Source organism: Nicotiana sylvestris, chromosome 10, assembly GCF_000393655.2.
Source record: "Nicotiana sylvestris chromosome 10, ASM39365v2, whole genome shotgun sequence".
NCBI classification, from domain to species: Eukaryota; Viridiplantae; Streptophyta; class Magnoliopsida; order Solanales; family Solanaceae; genus Nicotiana; species Nicotiana sylvestris.
Window position 1 is genome coordinate 40,229,403 of NC_091066.1, and position 19,746 is coordinate 40,249,148.

The 19,746-nt window shown below is 39.4% G+C and overlaps 2 protein-coding genes across 2 annotated transcripts; one reads left to right on the forward strand and one right to left on the reverse strand.

Annotated features, from left to right (window-relative positions):
• Positions 1–5,831: 5,831 nt before the first annotated feature.
• On the forward strand, positions 5,832–7,619 carry LOC138879225 (uncharacterized). The gene is made up of 3 exons (XM_070158824.1): positions 5,832–6,063; positions 6,388–7,428; positions 7,555–7,619. The coding sequence occupies exons 1-3, from the start codon at positions 5,832–5,834 to the stop codon at positions 7,617–7,619; spliced, it is 1,338 nt and encodes a 445-aa protein (XP_070014925.1).
• Positions 7,620–12,925: 5,306 nt separating this feature from the next.
• LOC138879226 (uncharacterized) lies at positions 12,926–13,345 on the reverse strand. Its single transcript, XM_070158825.1, has 2 exons — positions 13,246–13,345; positions 12,926–13,194 (listed from the first exon to the last, which is right to left on the reverse strand). The coding sequence occupies exons 1-2, from the start codon at positions 13,343–13,345 to the stop codon at positions 12,926–12,928; spliced, it is 369 nt and encodes a 122-aa protein (XP_070014926.1).
• Positions 13,346–19,746: the final 6,401 nt, after the last annotated feature.

The following is a 19,746-nucleotide window of genomic DNA, read 5'->3' on the forward strand; positions in this document are numbered from 1 at the left end:
CTTCATCTTCATGTTCCTGTCTCTCAGAAAGAATGTTAGTTTCATCAAAATCTACATGTACACTTTCTTCTACACACAAAGTTCTTTTATTGAACACTTTATAAGCTTTGCTATGTGAAGAATATCCCAAGAATACTCCATCATCACTTCTGGGATCAAACTTACCTAGGGAGTCCTTTCCATTATTGTGCACAAAGCACTTGCATCTAAATGCCCTAAGATAGGATTGATATATTTGGTTTTCTCCCTTTAAGTAACTCATAGAGAGTCTTCTCTACAAGAGGTCTAGTCATGCATCTATTAATGATGTAACATGTAGTATTTACAGCCTCTACCCAGAAGCTATGGGGCAGTTTACTAGAAAGAACCATAGTCCTAGCCATAATTTCAAGAGTCCTATTCTTTCTTTCAACTGCTCCATTTTGTTGAGGAGTCCTAGGGGCAGATAAATTATGATCTATACCATGCTCATCACAAAATTCAGCAAACTTAGCATTTTCAAATTTAGTTCCATGATCAGACCTGATTGATGCAAGTTGATTACCTAGTTGTTTCTGAGTTTTTAACAAAGGCGGTAAACATGTCAAATGTTTCATCCTTAGATGTTAAAAATAGTACCCAGGTAAACCTAAAATAATCATCAACAAGTACCATTACATATTTCTTACCACCTCTGCTTAATGTTCTCATTGGACCACAGAGATCCATATGAACCAGTTCTATCGTCCTTGTTGTGCTTACCATTTTCTTTATTATAAAAGATGATCTTACCTGCTTCCCCCTTGCACAGGCCTCACAAACTTTGTCTTCCTTAAACTTGATGTTAGGTAACCCTATCACCAGGTCCTTGGAGACTAATTTGTTGAGTTGACTCAGACTTGCATGACCAAGTCTTTTGTGCCACAAGAGGGGATCATTGTCCAACACACTCAAGCAAGTAAGTTCATTTTCTGAAAGAGTGGACAAATCTACAATGTAAATATTGTTAACTCTTTTTCCCTGAAAAATGATCTTGTCAGTGGTAAGATTAATCACAAAGCATTTGGAAGAGGTAAATGCTACAAGGTTACCTCTGTCACACAGTTGTCATACACTGATTAGGCTATATTTCAAGTCATCTATCAAGTAGACATTCTCAATGGAATGCGAGTCTGTCTTACCTACCTTTCCAACCCTAATAATCTCACATTTCTTCCTATTTTCAAAGGAGACATTACCTCTTTTTAAGTCCTCAAGTGAAAGGAACTGGTTCTTGCTTCCAGTCATATATTTTGAGCAGCCACTATCCATATACCATATTTGGCTATTTCCCTTCACTTGAACCTGCAAAAAGAAATCAGGGGTTAGTCTTAGGAACCCAAACTAGTGTAGATCCCTTTCTATAGGCAAAGGGGTAAATTAAATTCCTTTTGGCCTGCCCAGGTAGCCTATTTTTCTCTTGAACAAAGATTTTGTTCTTTTGACTAGCCTTTTCTTTTGCATTACATTCATTTTTGTAATTACCAGTCTTGCCACAGTGTGTGCAGATTTTGTTTTCAAGAAGAGTGATGTACTTGCTTTTGGGGTCCCACTTAGGTGCTAGGGTCCCATAGCCAAGTCCTCTCTTGTTGCTACTATGGTGTTCTTATAGCCAGGATAGTGCATCAGAAGCCTTATTCCATTTGCAAGTTCTGTCTAGTTCATGCTTTACCTTCCTTAGGTCTTCTTTTAAGACTCTTATCTGCTCATTTTTCTTGTACAACTCATCCTTCATCTTTCCTAGATTTTCTTCTAAGTTGAGATGTATGTGATCCGCTTTCTTCTTACCTGTTCCTAATTTCAGTTTTAGATTTTTAGACCTAAGTTCTAAGACACTGGTGTCACGTTCAAGAACCTGGTTCTTCAACTCAGCATTTTTACTGTCACTCTCATTAGTCCTAGATTATAGATTTTTGCACTTGTCTTTTAAGATCACACACTCCCTAGATATCTGTTCCTTCTCATTATTAATTACCTCAGACTCATCGATGAAGTCTAGCAATAGTTTTGGCCTTTCATAAGTGGAGATAGAATAAAGCGTCCATAATAAAGGCGTTTACTGTCTGTTCTTGATTCAACACACTTCCACTATAGTGTCCGAGTAGGCAGGCCCCACGAGTAGTCGAACAAATGAGAGGTTCAGATAGCCTTTCTTTAGACAGAAATTTAATCTTGTTTTTGAGATGAATCACACTTACCTCTTGTTCATCATCTGATTCTCTCATGGCCATAAGTGCTTTTTCATCTCCAGCTTCATCTTCTGAATCCTCATCTGATATTTCTCCCCAAGCAACAACCATAGCCTTTGTTGATCCTTTGTTCATTTTGGGTTGAACTTGTTCCTTCTTCCTGTTCCTTCGTTCAACCCTTTCCTTTTTCCATTCAATTTCCCACTGAGGATAGTTCTTGATCATGTGATCAGTTTTGCCACATTTGTAGCAACCCTCGTTGGTTTGTTTATCAGGAGCCCTTGGTTTGTTGAAGGTTGTACCTCTTGAAGAACCCTTTTCTCTCATCAAGTACTTTTTGAAATCCCTTGTGATCATGGCCATTTCATCATCCTCTAGATCTGCACCTTCAGTTATTCTAAGAGCCATACTCCTTTCCTTCTTGGCTGCATCCATTTTCATGGTTTGCCTTCTCAGTTCATAGGCAGTGAGATTTCCAATCAGTTCATCCAACTTGAGAGTAGCAATGTTCTTTGATTCCTGAATAACAGTGATTTTGCTTTCCCAAGTTACTGGTAAGACCCTTGTTAAGATTTTCTCAACCTTGTCTTCTTCAAGGATAATTCTCCCAAGAGATTTAAGTTCATTTGTTAGTGTTGTGAACCTTGTGTACATCTCCTGGATAGTTTCTCCGTCCTTCATGGTGAAATTCTCATATTGAGAATATAACAGTGTTCCTCTTGATCTCTTTACTTAAGGAGTTCCTTCATGAGACACTTGTAGAGTGTCTCATACCTCCTTAGCAGTGGTACAGCTTTGAATCCTGTTGTACTCGTCTGGACCTAGTCCACACACAAGCCATTTCTTGGCATTGGCATTCTTTTCTCATTTCTTCAAATCTTCAATAGTGCAGTCAGCTCTTGTCTTTGGCACATCCACTCCTTCAGCATTCTTCTCTGTAGTATCCAGGGGACCATTTGTGACTCTGTCCCAGAGTTCATAGTCTTCTCCTATGATGTAGTCTCTCATCATGTTCTTCCAACAAGAATAGTACTGACCATTAAAGAATGGGGTCCTAGCAATGGATTGCCCTTCCCAGTTTCCAGGTGGTGCACTCATCTTGATATGTTCCTAAGGTGTTAGCCTCTTCAAGGATAACCTGCTCTGATACCAATTGATGTTTTATACTTCAATACCACACAAGAGGGAGTGATTTGTATGGTACCCAATTTTTGCTTAACTAGATTATAGAAGGACCTGGTTCTTCTATGTGTTCCAACTACTACTGTTTGCGAAATAATACGTAAAGAAAATAAAGAACATAGAGATTTTTATGTGGAAAACGCCTGGCTTAAAAGGTGAAAAAACCACGACTTACTACTCAGTAGGATTTTTCCAAACTTCCACTAAAATCACTGAGCCAAAACTGCATTTACAAAAACTCTTTTGTAAACCTAGGATTAACTCTAATCCCGTTGGGGCACACAGCCTCAACTGTTGTGACAACTTCAAGTTAACTCTAACTTGAACACTTTAGGCACCTAATACAATTGCTTCTATAAAAGCTGAAAGGTACAATGTAAAATCACCTACTACAATTGAACTAGAATAAATGATAGACACTTGGAATTGGTTCTTCTATCTTGTTCAAGTAGCTTCAGGATTGCACGCGTGAATCACACATAAATTACTTGCAAAATTGCCTTGCTCTTTTGCTCTCAATTTACGTTTAACTTCCGCTTATATGCATTACCTGTAAAAGAGAACAACACTGATATTTAATGGGTTAGTAATTAGAGATTGACTGGGATACAGATGCTACTCTTCTACCATAGAAGAGTTCTAGTTTATCTCATACTCTAAAACTATCCTCTTCCTAAACTGTGTTCTTTTTGTGTAAGGAGTCTTTCTCTCCTTATCTAATATGCAACCTTTTCGATCAGATCAGGAGATATTACTTCTGATAAGTTAGATTTATATCTTTCACATGCATCTCACATGTTTGAGTTGATCATGACTGTTCTTCACAAGATAGACTTGGTCCATGTCTGAGTTCTTTTGTCAGTCTTCAAAACTTCACCTTTACTTGGCCAACACTAACACGATGTTTCCATCCCCCTCTTCATTCAGAAGTTTATGAAAGTACGACTGCCATCTTTGCCTAATCTGGGCCTCTTCCATCAATACTCGACCATTGATGGGTTTTTAATATCTTAGCCTTATGCTTCCTATATTTTGATGATCTAACAAACTTATTGTGAAGAACCAGATAGAGAATCTGTTCCACAGGATACATTTCATATGAACTTGTTAGCAAATGGACGAACGACCACAGAGAGAAACACAACAAGAACCTGGTGACCTGGTCCCTTAGGGTTCTCTGACAAAAGTACAGGTCAAGTGCACAACTGGAACGTAGCAGAAGAATGTGACCATCGGGCAACTGTTACAGAAGAGGAACACAACCAGGACCTAGTCCGCTGGTGTCTCCTGACAGAAGTACAAAGTCCACTATCCAACTGGAACGCAATTGCCCAGAAGTGGCTGTCCAGACAGTGAGAGTGCAATAATCACTTCTCACTAGGAAGAAGTACACCAAAAGTTGACATCACTATCTATTGTGATATCTTTTGTGATAAAACAACCTAGTGCAAGACACACCATCACTTGTGCATTCAGTGATATTCTCTCAAGAAGAAAAAACATTCATCCGGCATTGAAGTCACTGGTGTGTCAATAACAAGAAGATAACACCACTAAGGATCAGTTTCTAAACAAGTCTTATGTACATCCATAGTTGAGTTGTAATCTTATTAATTGTTCTATATTGTAATTTCTAGTTTGCTTTCTCAGAAGTGCTGTCTTAGGAACAAACCAAATTCGTAAACTTTAGAGTTTATGTTCTGAGTTAAATCCTCTGTAACTAGGAGAGTTAGAGAGTGGCTTGTGGTGGTTGCATCATAAGTTAGTTTGAAATCTTTGCAATATGGCGTTTACAAAGTGGCTTGTAATAGGTAGATTACAAGTTAGTTGAGTTAAAAACCTACAAGAGTATGTCATAGTTTTTTGATCCCCTTGTGTGGAATATTTCTACGTAGAAAATCTCTTGCCTTCTTTACATTCAGTCTTTACTGCATTCTACGTATCGGTCTCATAGAGGACCAGGTACTCTACAGTTTGGTGGACTCATATAAGCTATCAATTGGTATCATAGCAGGTTCCTCCTATCAGGCTAACACCTAGGAAGGATCCTAAATGGCTGCTCCACCAAACTTTGAAGAAGGAAAATCAACCTATAGACCTCCCAGATTCAATGGTCAATACTACGGTTGGTGGGAGACTCGGATGCATGATTTCATGATGGCCGAAGATTCAGAGCTGTGGGATATCATTTGTGATGGTCCTCATGTTCCCATGAAGAAACTTGAAGAAACAGGACCATTGGTGTCCAAAGGGAGAAGAGAGTACATCGACATTGACAAAAAAGCTGTAGAAAAGAACTATCGTGCCAAGAAAATCTTGATGTGTGGAATAGGACCTGATGAGTACAACAGAGTATCAGCTTGTGATACTTCCAAATAAATATGGGAAGCCTTACAAACTGCACACGAAGGAACCACTCAGGTCAAATAATCCAAGATAGACATGCTTACCACTGAATATGAGCTCTTCAGGATGGAGGATGATGAGTACATACAAGATACGCATACCAGATTCACCTCCATAATAAATGAGCTTCACTCACTTAGAGATGGCATTCCTAGAAACAAGCTTGTAAGAAAAATTCTCAATGTTCTACCTGGGTCTTGGGAAAGTAAGGTAAATGCCATTACTGAAGCTAAAGATCTACAGACTCTGACCATGGATGAGTTGATTGGTAATCTGAAAACATACGAGATGAAAAGAAAGAAAGATAATGAATGAAGAGAGCCTAAGAAGGAAAAGAACCTGATGATTAAGGCTGAAAGGAGTGATTCAAGTGATGAAGATAGTGACATGGCCTATCTTACTAAAAGATTTCAAAAAATGGTTCGAAGAAATGGTGGCATACCAGAGTGGGGCAGTTCAAGTAAAACAAGGAACAACGATCTCTATCACGGATGTGGAAAGTCAGGGCATTTCATCAAAGACTTCCCACTCGTGAAATAGGAGCAGTACAACTAAAATCCTGATAAAGTATGAAAAAGGAACCTGGTTCCAGAGAAAAGATTCAATCGAAAAAGTGCTGCAGATAATATCGTTAAGCAGGATCTTGCTGCTTGGGGAGACTTCTCAAGTGAATCCAAAAGGGAATCAGATGCAGAAAAAAGTTCCATGATGGCAATGGAAACTGAAGCAGCGAAGTACGATTCACTGTTCGCGCTGATGGCTCAGTCAAATGATGATGAAGATGAAGACGATGAGGTAAACTTCAGGGATTTTCAGATAAATCTGAAATCCTATTCTTCTAAGAAGCTAAGATCTTTATCAAATGTCCTAATTTATGCTTATTATAGTCTTGTAAATGATAAGGAGATCCTGACCATAGAACTAAGAGAGGCCGAACAATCTAGAGATGATCTACTGGTCTGTGTAGTGGACTTAAATGAGACCATAGCTAATCTTGAACAAGAGAAGGAGGCCCTGAATGAAAAAATAACTAGTGTGGAAAATGAGAGAGACGATCTGATGGTAGTAGTTGTTGATCTAAAAGAAACAATACAAGGTCTTAGCAATGAAAAACACACTTTAGAAGAAAAAGTTGCATCTAGTGAAGAGGAAAGGGATGACCTACTAGTGACATGCATTGATATAGAGGAAACCATTGAGGGACTCAATAGAGAACATAGGAATGTAAGTCTTGGGAAAGGGAAAGAAGTAGCCAGTGAGTCGCACATCTTGCTCGAAAAGGAGTTAACTGTTGTAAAAACCATCCTCTATAGTGAACTCGAGAGGAATCAGCAACTCCAAACTGAGTTGGAGAAAGTAAGAAATGATCTTGAGAAATCCCTGAAGTGGACCTGGTCCTCAGATGTCATCACTGCCATGTATCTCAACAATAGTGGGAACAAGCAGGGCATCGGGTTCCAAAAGGAGAAAACTCCCTACAACCCACACAGCAAGTATGTCACTGTACCTGATAACTGGCTATGTACCCACTGTGGAAACAATGAGCATTTTAAAGAAAATTGCCAGGCCAGGGTTCAGTCTGCTCAAAGGAACAAAGCTTTTACTGATATAGTGACTACTAGCAAAGGACCAGGTACCACTCGCAAAAAGCGTATGCTGCCTGCGTGGACAAGGAAATCCCTTATTCATCCTTTTTATAGTAACAAGGGACCAAAACTAGTTTGGGTTCCTAAATCTAACCCTTGATGTGCATGTGCAGGGAGCAGTAAGAGGAAGCAGGCTGCGATGGACTATGGACAGTGGATGCCTAAAGCATGCAGCTGAAAACATCATGAATTGCTTCCCTTTAAGAAGAGAATGTATCATTGAGAAGAAAGTAAAGGGTACATTCTTAGTGAATGAAAAGGCAAAAAGGTTCCTTGGCACTCGAGTGGGAACGAGCACTATATGAATGGCCTAAAAAAGGTGCAGTCACCAATCTGATAACTCTCCAAGTAGTATTAGTGAACCAGGGTAACAAGAACAGTTACTCTTATTAGTCATGAATCTCCACAAGCTAGCGGTATGAGATGAGTGAAGTCGCAACCACGGCATGAAGGATTGGTATATGCAAACTTCTCACCTCTAAGACCTGGTCAGCGGTCTGCCAAACTCAAGCGTCACCTGGACATGAGTTCACAAAAATGATGAAGGAGGGGGAGAAGGGATCACGCACAATTACACCAAGGACTTCACAACAACATGGCATAGCTGAAGGAAAGAACGGAACTGGAAAATGCTGCATGGATTGTGCTCATCGCCTATGGAATCACCGAGAAATTTTGGGCAAAAGGAATGAATATTGATCTCTACTTTGAGAACAGGTGTCGAACCAGGTCCTTCCCAAATCAAAAAAAACTCACTAGGAACTGCCAATTGGATGAAAATGCCTTGTTCTTGACAATAGGAAGGATCATCTTAGGAAGCGCAATGCAAAAAGGCGAGTGAAGGAATCCTTCTGGGGAACAACCCACAAAACAAGGCCACAAGGTCTCCATCAAAGGAAGCACTAAATGGCAGAAGATGCTCATGGGGTATTCAACAAGACACTCTCCATTGCCAAGAAAGAAATTGTGAGGACTAATATGATGAACCAATCCTATCTCTAGGAAATATCTGAGGCTTCAAATCAGGAGGATGATAAAGTAAGCAAGATGAAGGAAACTGGAAAAAGACAACACAACATCATCCTCCATATCTCACAAAGAATCGGGTACGTCACTTGCTACCACTGAAGCTGAAGGAAGAAGTAAAGATGCAGCTCATGGCACTACACAAGCAGCAGAACACAAAGTGTAGGGAAATCAAATTAACCTCCATATTTCTCTCTTCAACCAACTTCTGTCTCAAATTGGAAAACCAAAGTGCACCTATCACGATGCATACCTCATTTTTCGGGAGACAATGAAGCAAAATGAAATGACCTCATCAACACCTGGAGAGAAATTGCAAACACATTGAAGGGTGAGATCTTCTTCTGAGGGCCAATATGAAGAAGGGATTGATTGGTGGAAAGGATTGCAGAACAGAAGACCAAACTCCAGATATATGCATCAAAGCCTCAAGTAGAGAATATTTCAGATAAATCAAGGTGAAGACGGGGACACAAGAAACTAATGAAGAACCTAATCCTCCATCTGTTGACTGTGTAAGAGACCATCAGGTAAAGGTAGCTAAAGTGTTTTTTGACCAAGTCTAAATCACATCAATACCGTTGTAGGTAAACATACATGACGATCATAGAAGCTAAAGGTACAGTTATGAACTGCAAGAGGGGAGCTAATAAAACTATGTTCAAAATATTGCTCTGGCATCAGGTTCCTGCATCTCAGGTTAGTAGTAATGTGCTTAATTTTGCATGCCATTTCTAAACAAAAATATATATAAATATTTTGTAATTCAGCTGCCACTTCATCCTACTTTTCAACGTCTGTGTGTCATGTCTTGTCCGTCAAATCCTTTTGTCCCCTCTGCACGGTATCATTTTTTCACAAACCTACCGCCATTTTCAGAACTATTCAAAACTTGTTTCGCTCTCCACTCATTATTAGTTCTTCTTCCAATAAAACATTCTTTCTCTCTCACGGCAAGTCATGAACCTTCATCTCCCGTGTACAGCTAGGATCTTCTTCCCATCTATCTCTTTCTCTCTCTACTCATCTACTAAGTACTCATCTAATAGCGATCGAACAAACTTCTCATTCCCTCACCATTAACACTATTCCCACTTCTTCATTATCTTTGAAATCATTCCCTGAGCATCATTATTTCACACCTTCTACCACCTTACACACTTCTGGTTCCTCCTCCACCCCTACAGTTTTTCCATTTCTGATAAACCCTGTTTACCACTATTTTGAGAATCTTATGTCTAGTCAATCCTACGATCTCATCAAGGACCACACAGGAGGTCTTACTCCTCAAGTATTAGAATCCCCTGAGGATGATCCTGACCAGTACCTGAACACCTCCATGTTGGACTCAGTGACTCTCAAGGAGTCACCAGAAAAGGAAGCAGCTCATAATATTATGGTTATATCTGATAAAGAGTCTGATGAATGAAGGAGCATATCTCTCTTCTGAGTATCAGGGGGAAGACATGTCATTCCTAGGAGATGTAAGAACCACAACACTCCTCGAGTCCTTGGCTCATGAGATATTCTCATAAAAACCTTCTGATGAACCTGATTCACTTCCATGCAAACTCACTCCTGCACCTCCTGTTCATTCCAAGCTCTTGGAGGCTTCTTCCAAATCACCTATCACCAGGTCCCGACAGCAAGAGAATTTTAAATCCTCATTGCAGAAAAGTAAGAGGAGTGTCAAGACAAGGAGAAAGAGGAGAATCCAAAGGATTTCATCCAGAGTGTGTCAGTAAACCAGATATACAAAGATGCTACTAGGGAACCTAGTTCCTTAGTGCAACAGTCTATGATGATTAAGGAAACTGTTGAGGAACAGAAAAGGTCATCTGTGAAGTACAGCAGCAAGTCTAAATGGAGTAAAGTAGAGCTAGCCGTGTCTGAGGACAATATTGTGGGGCCAGCAAGCTGGAAAGGAAAGTCTACTTAAGGGACTAGCAAACAAAAAGGGGAAACTATTAAGGAACCTGGTTCAACAAGGTCCTTGACCTGTGATGGTGTTCTATGGTAGCAGAGATTAAGAACTCAAAAAGTGTTGTGGGGACGAACATTTGATCCAGCAATTTCGGAGATGGCAGGCAAACCTTCTACACATCTCTCTTCACTGTTGAGAGGGATCACATCTGTGCGCTTGTAAATGGGGTGGATATCGTACTCAATGCTTCAACATTGGGAAAAGTTCTCAGAATTCCGTGTGAAGGTGTGTCCTTAGTTAAGGACGTTTGTGGAATAAACTTTCAGAGAGCCATCATGAAAGAGCAAGTTATTCAACAAGGGGAACAGGTCCATAAGAAGGTATTGCTTCCTGAGTACCAGCTTCTCTTTGAACTGGTTAATAAAGTACTCTTACCCCGCTCTAAGAGATGTTCCATTGCTACAAAATTAGATTTGGTCCTGATGGAAGCGCGTGATGAGTTTGTACCAATCAATTTGCCTACAATCATGATAGATCATATGCAGAAGGTGGCAAATTTTAAGGGTGGCAATCATGGGTTACCTTATGGATTTCTCCTCACTCAAGTGTTCAGATTCTATAAGGTTCCCTTGGGAAATCCCAGAGTGGGCACATATAAGTAGACCTTCTCTAAGACCACTCTAGAAAAATGTGAATGTATAGAAAAAGTTGGTGGAAGCCTCTCGACCATTTCTCAGCTGATAAACGCTCAAAATACAACCTCTAAGGAAATAAAAAGGCTGAGGGCTCGAAATGACATACTGGAAACTCAGCTTAGCCAAGCAGCTAAGAGACTTGATTCTGTACATGAGGAGGTTTCCCAACTGAGAAAGGAAAACGAGAGACTTCGGGCTCAACTACTTGAAGAACAACTGGATGCAAATGCTAGACTGGACCTAGTTCTCAAAACCATTGTTGTGTCTTCCTCCAAGCCGCCTTCCTTTAGTGCTCCATAGGATCCTCCCTATTATCAAGCTATTTTTGCTCAAACTTCTTGTGGCTGCTGTTTTACTTGTGTTTACTTGTTTTTGTGATGGCATGTTGAACTTAACCATTACTGCTCTTGTATTGCTCAGTCCAATGTAAACATTAATAAAACAGCTCCCCTTTCTTTGCGTGTACAATATCGTGATCCTCCGGTTTCTCTTTTCTGTCATGTTGTGTGCACATATGTGGCATGAGCTAGTTGTGTTAGACTTCTTTATGCTTATTATCTGCTTGTGCTCTTCGACACACTTGTTCTTTTTAATGATGTCAAAAGGGGGAAAAAGAAGCGAATGATGTTGTGTGAATGTTGTTGTTGGGTAATATTACCCTTGTAATCAAAAAAGAGGGGGGGTCTAAGATTGAGGGGGAACTAAAAATGACAAGGAGGGAGATCTAAGATTAAGGGGGAACTGGTATCTCATCTAGTTAATTCTGATCCAACCAACTGCTTTCCATGCCTAAGATTGTCATCATCAAAAAGGGGGAAATTGATGGGTTTTCAATGTCTTAGCCTTATGCTTCCTATGTTTTGATGATCTAACAAACTTATTGTGAAGAACCAGATAGAGAATCTATTCCACAGGATACATTTCATATGAACTTGTCAACAAATGGACGAACGGCCACAGAGAGAAACACAACAAGGACCTGGTGACCTGGTCCCTTAGGGTTCTCTGATAGAAGTACAGGTCAAGTGCACAGCTAGAACGTAACAGAAGAAAGTGACCATCGGGCAACTGTTACAGAAGAGGAACACAACCAGGACCTGGTCCGCTGGTGTGTCTTGACAGAAGTACAAAGTCCACTATCCAGGTGGAACGCAACTGCCCAGAAGTGGTTGTGCAGACAGTGACAGTGCAGCAATCACTTCTCACTTGGAAGAAGTATACCAAGAGTTGACATCACTATCTATTGTGATATCTTTTGTGATAAAACAACCTGGTGCAAGACACACCATCACTTGTGCATTCAGTGATATTCTCTCAAGAAAAAAATGCATTCATCCGGTATTGAAGTCATTGGTATGTCAAGAACAAGAAGATAACTCCACTAAGGATCAGTTTCTAAATAAGTCTTATGTACATCCATAGTTGAGTTGTAATCTTGTTAATTGTTCTACATTGTAATTCCTAGTTTGCTTTCTCAGAAGCGCTGTCTTAGGAACTAACCAAATTCGTAAACTTTAGAGTTTATGTTGTGACTAAGAATAGTCATAAGTTAAATCCTCTGTAACTAGGAGAGTTAGAGAGTGGTTTGTGGTGGTTGCATCATAAGTTAGTTTGAAGTCTTTTCAATAGGGTGTTTGCAAAGTGGTTTGTAATAGGTAAATTACATGTTAGTTGATTTAAAAGCTTACAAGAGTAGGTCGTAATTTTTTTATCCCGTTGTGTGGGATTTTTCCACATAGAAAATCTCTTGCCTTCTTTACATTCAGTCTTTACTGCATTCTACGGATCAGTCTCATAGAGGATCAGGTACTCTACAGTTTGGTGGACTCATATAAGCTATCAACCGTCCTCGTCTTTGATGCACCTCACTTGATCCAAGTCGCGAGCCTTCTTCTCTCTCGCTTTGGCCAACCAGAATAACTTCTTGTCCCCACCTTTGCCCCCAAGCTCTTTATACAGCCGACTAAATGTAGCAGTCTTAGCCTCTGTGACCGCTAATTTTGCCTCCTTCCTAGCCTCCTTATATCTTTCTCTATTCTCTCTCCTTTTATCCTCGTCGATGCTCTCTACTAACTTAATGTAAGCCGCTTTCTTGGCTTCCACTTTACCTTGGACCACGTCATTCTACCACCAATCGCCTCAGTCCCTACCAAAGTAACCTTTCGAAACTCCCAACACCTCTCTCGCTGCATACCTTATACAGTCCACCGTTGCCGTCCACATAGAGCTAGCATCCCCACCACTCTTCCAGGCACCCATAGTCGTCAACCGCCCCTTCAACTCTCGTGCATTATCCTTAGACAAGGCTCCCCACCTGATTCTCAACTGACCCCGTACAAACCTTGTCACGACCTAAACCGATGGGCCGCAACGGGAACCCGGTACCTTACTCAACCAAGTAATAACGTAACGTATCTTTCTTATTACATTATCATATACACATGACATACGGGCCTAATAGGCCAACATTATTATTTATAAACTCAAGACATTGGCCGACAAGGCTGTACAATCTTTCACGTACACGACAAATGTCTACAAGCCTCTAAGAGTACATAAATGTCATAAAGGCCGGGACAGAGTCCCGCCATACCAAACAATACACGTCTAAATCATACCAGCCAAACAAGCAACTCCGAAGCAAATGGAGCGCATCAACATCTTCCGCTGAGCTGATAGCCTACTTGGAGGGCTCTCGGCCTGTCTATCGGGACCTGCGGGCAAAAAACGCAGCGTCCCCAGGCAAAAGGGATGTCAGTATGAAAAATGTACCGAGTATGTAAGGCACACAAATAAGTACATAATAGACATGGAAAAAATATAGAGTACTTGACTCAACCTGTAAGTCTGAATAAATCTGTAAATCATGAAATACTTTTAGCGTCATGCATATGCGTATGAATGTCATGTCGTGCATAGGTACATATCTCATAACATCATCAGCTTCTGAGGGCATCCCATCATATTATACGGTCACTGTGGGCAAAATAATCAACATATACCAGCTGATTAGGTGGTGGTGCGTATATAATGCCATAACCTCTTCCCATATCCCATATCCCATATACATATCAATACATATATATGCATATATAACGCTGTTTGAATCATATTTCAACCACCATGGGCAATATCATCATCATATACCAACTGATTAGGTGGTGGTGCGTATATAACGCCGTAACCTTTTCCCATATACTATATACATATATTTACATATATACGTGTATATAACGTCGTCTAGTCATGGATCAATGCACATGTATATATGAGTGAAATGCATAAAAAATGCATAATAATATCGATGTTTCCTTCCGGATAAACTTTTCCAACTGCGTATTATTCTGAGACCCATGAACAGGAAATAAAAATATTTTTCATGGGGAATCAAGAATATAGACACCCCTAGTAATTTTATGAATAGAGTAATTTATGGAAACTGTGTATTTGCTCGTTTCTTTAATATAATTTAGACCATGCCAAAAGAAAGAAGGGAGGGCCTTAACATACCTGGAGTAGGAACGACTCTGTATAATGATCCCGTTAAAAACCTTCGTGGATTGAACTTAGAACCCAAAAATTGGATTTAGGCCTCTACGCTTTTGAATTTGAGGAACGAAATTGGCTTGGTATCACTGCCAAAATAACGAAATGGATCCAAGGATTTGGACGAGACTAGTTCTTGGTTTTCAATGCCAAAGACATTAAACTTGAAGTGAAGCCAAGATTTGGATGAAAGTACTAGGATTTTAAAATACTTGGATTTGGCTAACTAGTTGAATGCTTGAACGAAGTGTTCTGTTTTAATGTTCTTGGTTTCAAAACCAAGAACAAATTCGTTGGCTAGGAGTTGGACAAGAATGATTTTGTTTTCCAAGTTCTTGGTTTCAAACCAAGGAAAATGAATTGAAGTTTTAAATTGTCTAATTAGATAAGACTTTACAAGTCTTACCAAGACTTGACTTTAAGTTTTCATTTAATTTATTCTCATGCAGCCACCTAGAATAATGACTACTTAGTCATTGTCTAGGATTTGTGGCTCATTGCCACGTTGGGGGTTAATTATTAATTATTTATCCATTTATTAGTTAACCGGGTAATGTTTTGTTACCCGGTAAGTAATCAATTACCCGCATAATTTAAAAATTACCATAAATTACTTAAAATTCTATTTATTTTTAAAATATTTTATATATTATACTACCATGGTCATATGGTACCTTGCATGGTACTAGTTCATAATCATCGGGTATTGTTGCTCGACCCGTATTTTATTCCAAATTGACTACTTTCAACGAAACTCGTTTTCTTTAATCCGTGTACCCTCTTATTCTTCATAACACTTATTTATTGCTTGCTATAAATAGCGTAAGTATGTTAACGTCAAGATGATCTCATCCTCGAGTCTTACATCGGTTAACTAAAAAAGAAATTTTAACCAATACTTCATGGTGCAACATCGTTGTAACTTAATACTGCGAAACATGACATTACCATAATGTAATATTGTGGGACGTGACATCTCACTTTCGGGCTCTCATTAATTTATTTATGGTGTATTTTCATGTACGAAAATATTGGGTGTAACATCAACCCCCCCCCCCGGAACATTTGTCCTCGAATATTGACTGATGCGCTTATCGTTCTCATATCCCATAGCTCTTGCGAATAATTTAGTAGTCCTCTTGCCATCTAGGCAACTGTTCTGTGAATAAATCCTAAAACCAGGGTATCCCCCCCCCCCTTTAGGCCTCTTTCCCATGCCATGACTTGTGATCAAATTCCTTCCAATCTCATAACTGTTGCCACCTCCCATCATGCAGCTTCTACGATACTGACCTTGTAAGTGTGCTTATGCGACTCTCCTCTCCTTTTTCCTCCAGTTTTTAGCCAATCCTGAAGTTCTTCGCTTTTTGTCGAACTTCCGAATATTGCTATATCTTATTTTATAGACTTAGTTATCAATTCGTATGACTTTTCTGCATCTACATAGGTCATATTATACCATAACTCTTACCTCGACTTCTCGTTACTGAGGTCTGCTACTAAATCCCAGGTTACTTTCATTGCTTATCCCACACGTATAATTCTATGTCCTCTAATGCTTCCACATTACTTTTCATCTTAAGAATGACGGTCTAATCTCTTCTTATACTTTATAACTTTTATCCATCCATTGTTGATTCACCTCAATTTTGATCCATAATCCACCTCTGATAACTTAACCTTTTATGTAATATTGCTGCTAGGATTCACGTTTTATCGGGGAACATCTGAAATGATTAGATTGATCCACCTGGGGCGATACCCTGCTTTCATAACCGTATCTCACGGCATCCCAATGTGATTTACCTTGCGTGGGTATTTTAATCCTATCTAATTCATAAGATCCCTTTCTTTTATTCGTTAGATCATTACTCAATTGAAGGCCCAAACGTCATTTTTTTTCTATAATAATTACACCCTCATTCTATTAACAGGGCAGCATGCCATCTCTTCTGAATGTTATTAGTCTTAGACTCCTTTGAGTTCATTCAGGCTATACTGGACTTTCTATAACTTAGACAAACCATTAGCTTTCTTGTTTTCATGGGTTTCAATCCCGGGGACTTATTCGTTCTCGTCACCCTTTCACTTGCCTTTCCTCATCCTTACTCATGTTTCGTTAAAACTTTGTCGCTCTACTATACTTTAGCTTGGGACCTATACATATATATTTATTCTATCCGTGGGCTTCCTTCAACTTGCTTGCAACATAGATTTCTTTATGTTATTCTGGAACATCAAGCGAGACATCACATCGTCTCTAACTATCCTTTACTCTTATAATCAGGCTTTTCGATACCTAGACCATAGGTTGGAAGATATGCTACTGACGCCACTGCTACCATTCCTGAATATTGAATCCCCGTGCTTATAGACTTTTATCCGAAGTATGGATTATTCACGATCTTGCCTTTGAGTATCTCGTACGTTGTTCACTTTTACCTTACTTACCTTAACATTTCGCATCGTATCTTCTATCTCTTTCATGACCTTCCCTCCACATAGGTATAATTCACGTCCATAACTTGAAGCTCTATTATAATACTCGCACCTCTGCTACATACACTATTTGATGAGAGCTTCGTACTGACTTCTTATGAGGTTGGTACTTCTTCTAACTAGCTTTATTATAGAGCCATTATAGATTACGGTTGTTATGTTATTTATCTTGAACATCTGATATTAAGAGTGATTCTGTTATGTTCTCAAGCACAACTTCCATAATATTTCTAGGTCCAATAATCAGACTCTTGATTTACTTGGGTGATGTGATTCTTTAGCTTCCTCTACTTTCCGATCAGCCTTTATGTAGGTTTAAGCTACCTTCCGATTTGTGGCTCATGGTATCAGTTATTACCTTAGCCTTTCATGGGCATTATGGAATATCTATGATACAATCTTTTAATAATTCAATCATTTTTCTATGCCCTGGGCTCAATTCTTCTTTTTAACTTATACTGAAGTCTTCTATGGCTGTATGATTGCCAACAAATGTAATACTCCAACGTCTTGAGTGTGTCCATAACGTACTAACTCGTGATTATTGATCAAATAATTCCTTTCGTTTCATCTCGGCTCTCTTAAAATGTATGCAACTACTTTTTCTGGTCTTTCTGCCTCTTGTTGCGTGCATACTTAACTCATCCTAGTTCCCACAAATGCCAGAATTTTTGTGCAACTCATATAGTCTCAAATATTACCTTCGATCTTTCTCCCCGTTCATTAGCCACGGTAGGTGCCACTTTCTTTTGGAGGGCATACAATTTTTGTTGTGAGACTGATTTTACATGACTTTTTCTTCATTAGGTTACTGTGCTTAGGTTGAAGCCTTCTTACTCATTTCCTAAGCTAGTCCTTCACTGTAGTACTTATGGAGGATCCTCTGACTCTTGTAAAGATGCAAGCTTATTATATCGTATACTTGACGGACCTTCTATTGTCCTTCCTTGCCTATACTTATCCGTAGTTACTTATCTCCATGCCCTTGTGCTTGTGGGGTTGCTTCTTGACTGATATTTTGACCGTCTTCCTAGTGGCACTCTCTTTTATTTCCGTGACACTCATATAGTACCTTTTTAACTGCTCCAACTCCTATATGAATATATCTCAAGTATTACAATGTCATAACTGCGGGGTTGAATTCTCCATGTTGGGTTTACTACATTTATCTTGCATGATCTGCTAATTTTTCTGTAACTTCTTGTCTAGTCATGACTAGGCTCTTCCTGAATCAACTACTAACTACTCGTTGGCCCATTCTCATGTCACTATTTCGCGAAATATTTCTTGGGTTATTTCCTTTGTCTTAACTTATGTCTCGCACTGACTCCTTACATCTCAGGCAGAGACCCTTACTTCCTCTCACTAACGTCGTGTTTGCATAATATTCTGGAATTGTAGCATATACGTAGGAGCTGAATAAGTGTAATATCATTTCTTTTTCGTTTTTACCGCATTCTTCATTTATTACTCCATATCCCCCCCCTAGGGGAGTACTAACTTGGAGCTATGACGACCTTCCTATAGATTTTTTTTTTCCTCTTCATCTTTGATATCCTTTCACGTCATCAACAACCCTTACTTGCCTTGCGATATTCCTTCTGTACCAAGGATGACAAATCCCCTTACTCGCGAGGGTGACACTTAACGTAACTGGTACATACAGTCCCTTAAGCTTAACTTTGCTAACATTGCTTGCTTTAGGGAAGCGTCTTCCTGAATGAACATCCTCTGAATTTCTCATGAACCTTGTTCTGTTGTCCGTCCTATTATTGTCGGAATACGATATGAAATTCTTATGATGCCAACTATTATCAACTCACTCAGTCCCTATTTCATGTTTAGTTTATCTTGTTCACCAATCAATACTAGTTTCTATTACTCTAGGGTCTAACTTTTCCTTTTGGTAATTGTGTCAGAGTTGCAAACTCGTTTCTCGAAGTGAGGATATGACTTTATGGCCTATATTCTTTCATTGTCTCAAGGCCTGTCATCTTTTGTCTTTCCCTTCACTTGACTGTAAATTCTGTAATACTGTCATCATTTTTTTGACCTACCGTTATTATTCGTGTATCATATATTACTCATAATGCTCCATTAACTCTCTTCTCATCTCCCGCTAATTATCTATGTCTACTGCTTTATTCTAAAAACTCGAACAAAACATTCTTTTGCCTTTGGCTCCCTTTTCTCCATCCCTTGGCTCTTTCAATTGCCTAGCAATCTTTCTTTACTAGGGCGGGACCCACATTAAGGTAATATTTATTCCTTCAAGGCTTCTAGTGCTCATATCTAGCTTTAATATTTTAGGGTGCACCATCTAGGTGTCTCACGAGGAGATCTACTAGCACACTTGCAATATCCTTTGGAAATGTCAACTAACACAAACAATCCATTCACCATTTTGGTTTACTCTAACCACATCCAAGTCTTGAAGTTCCGTCCTTTTCTCAAATTACATCTGTTAGCCCCCATAGGGCATAACGGAGATGGGTACGGTCAATTGTACATATCTCTGTTACTGTTGAGGGTAACTTTTAATGCTTATATTTTCTGCCAGAACTGTAATACCGATATTCTTCATTAACTGGGCGCCTCGTACCCTTCTTCACCTT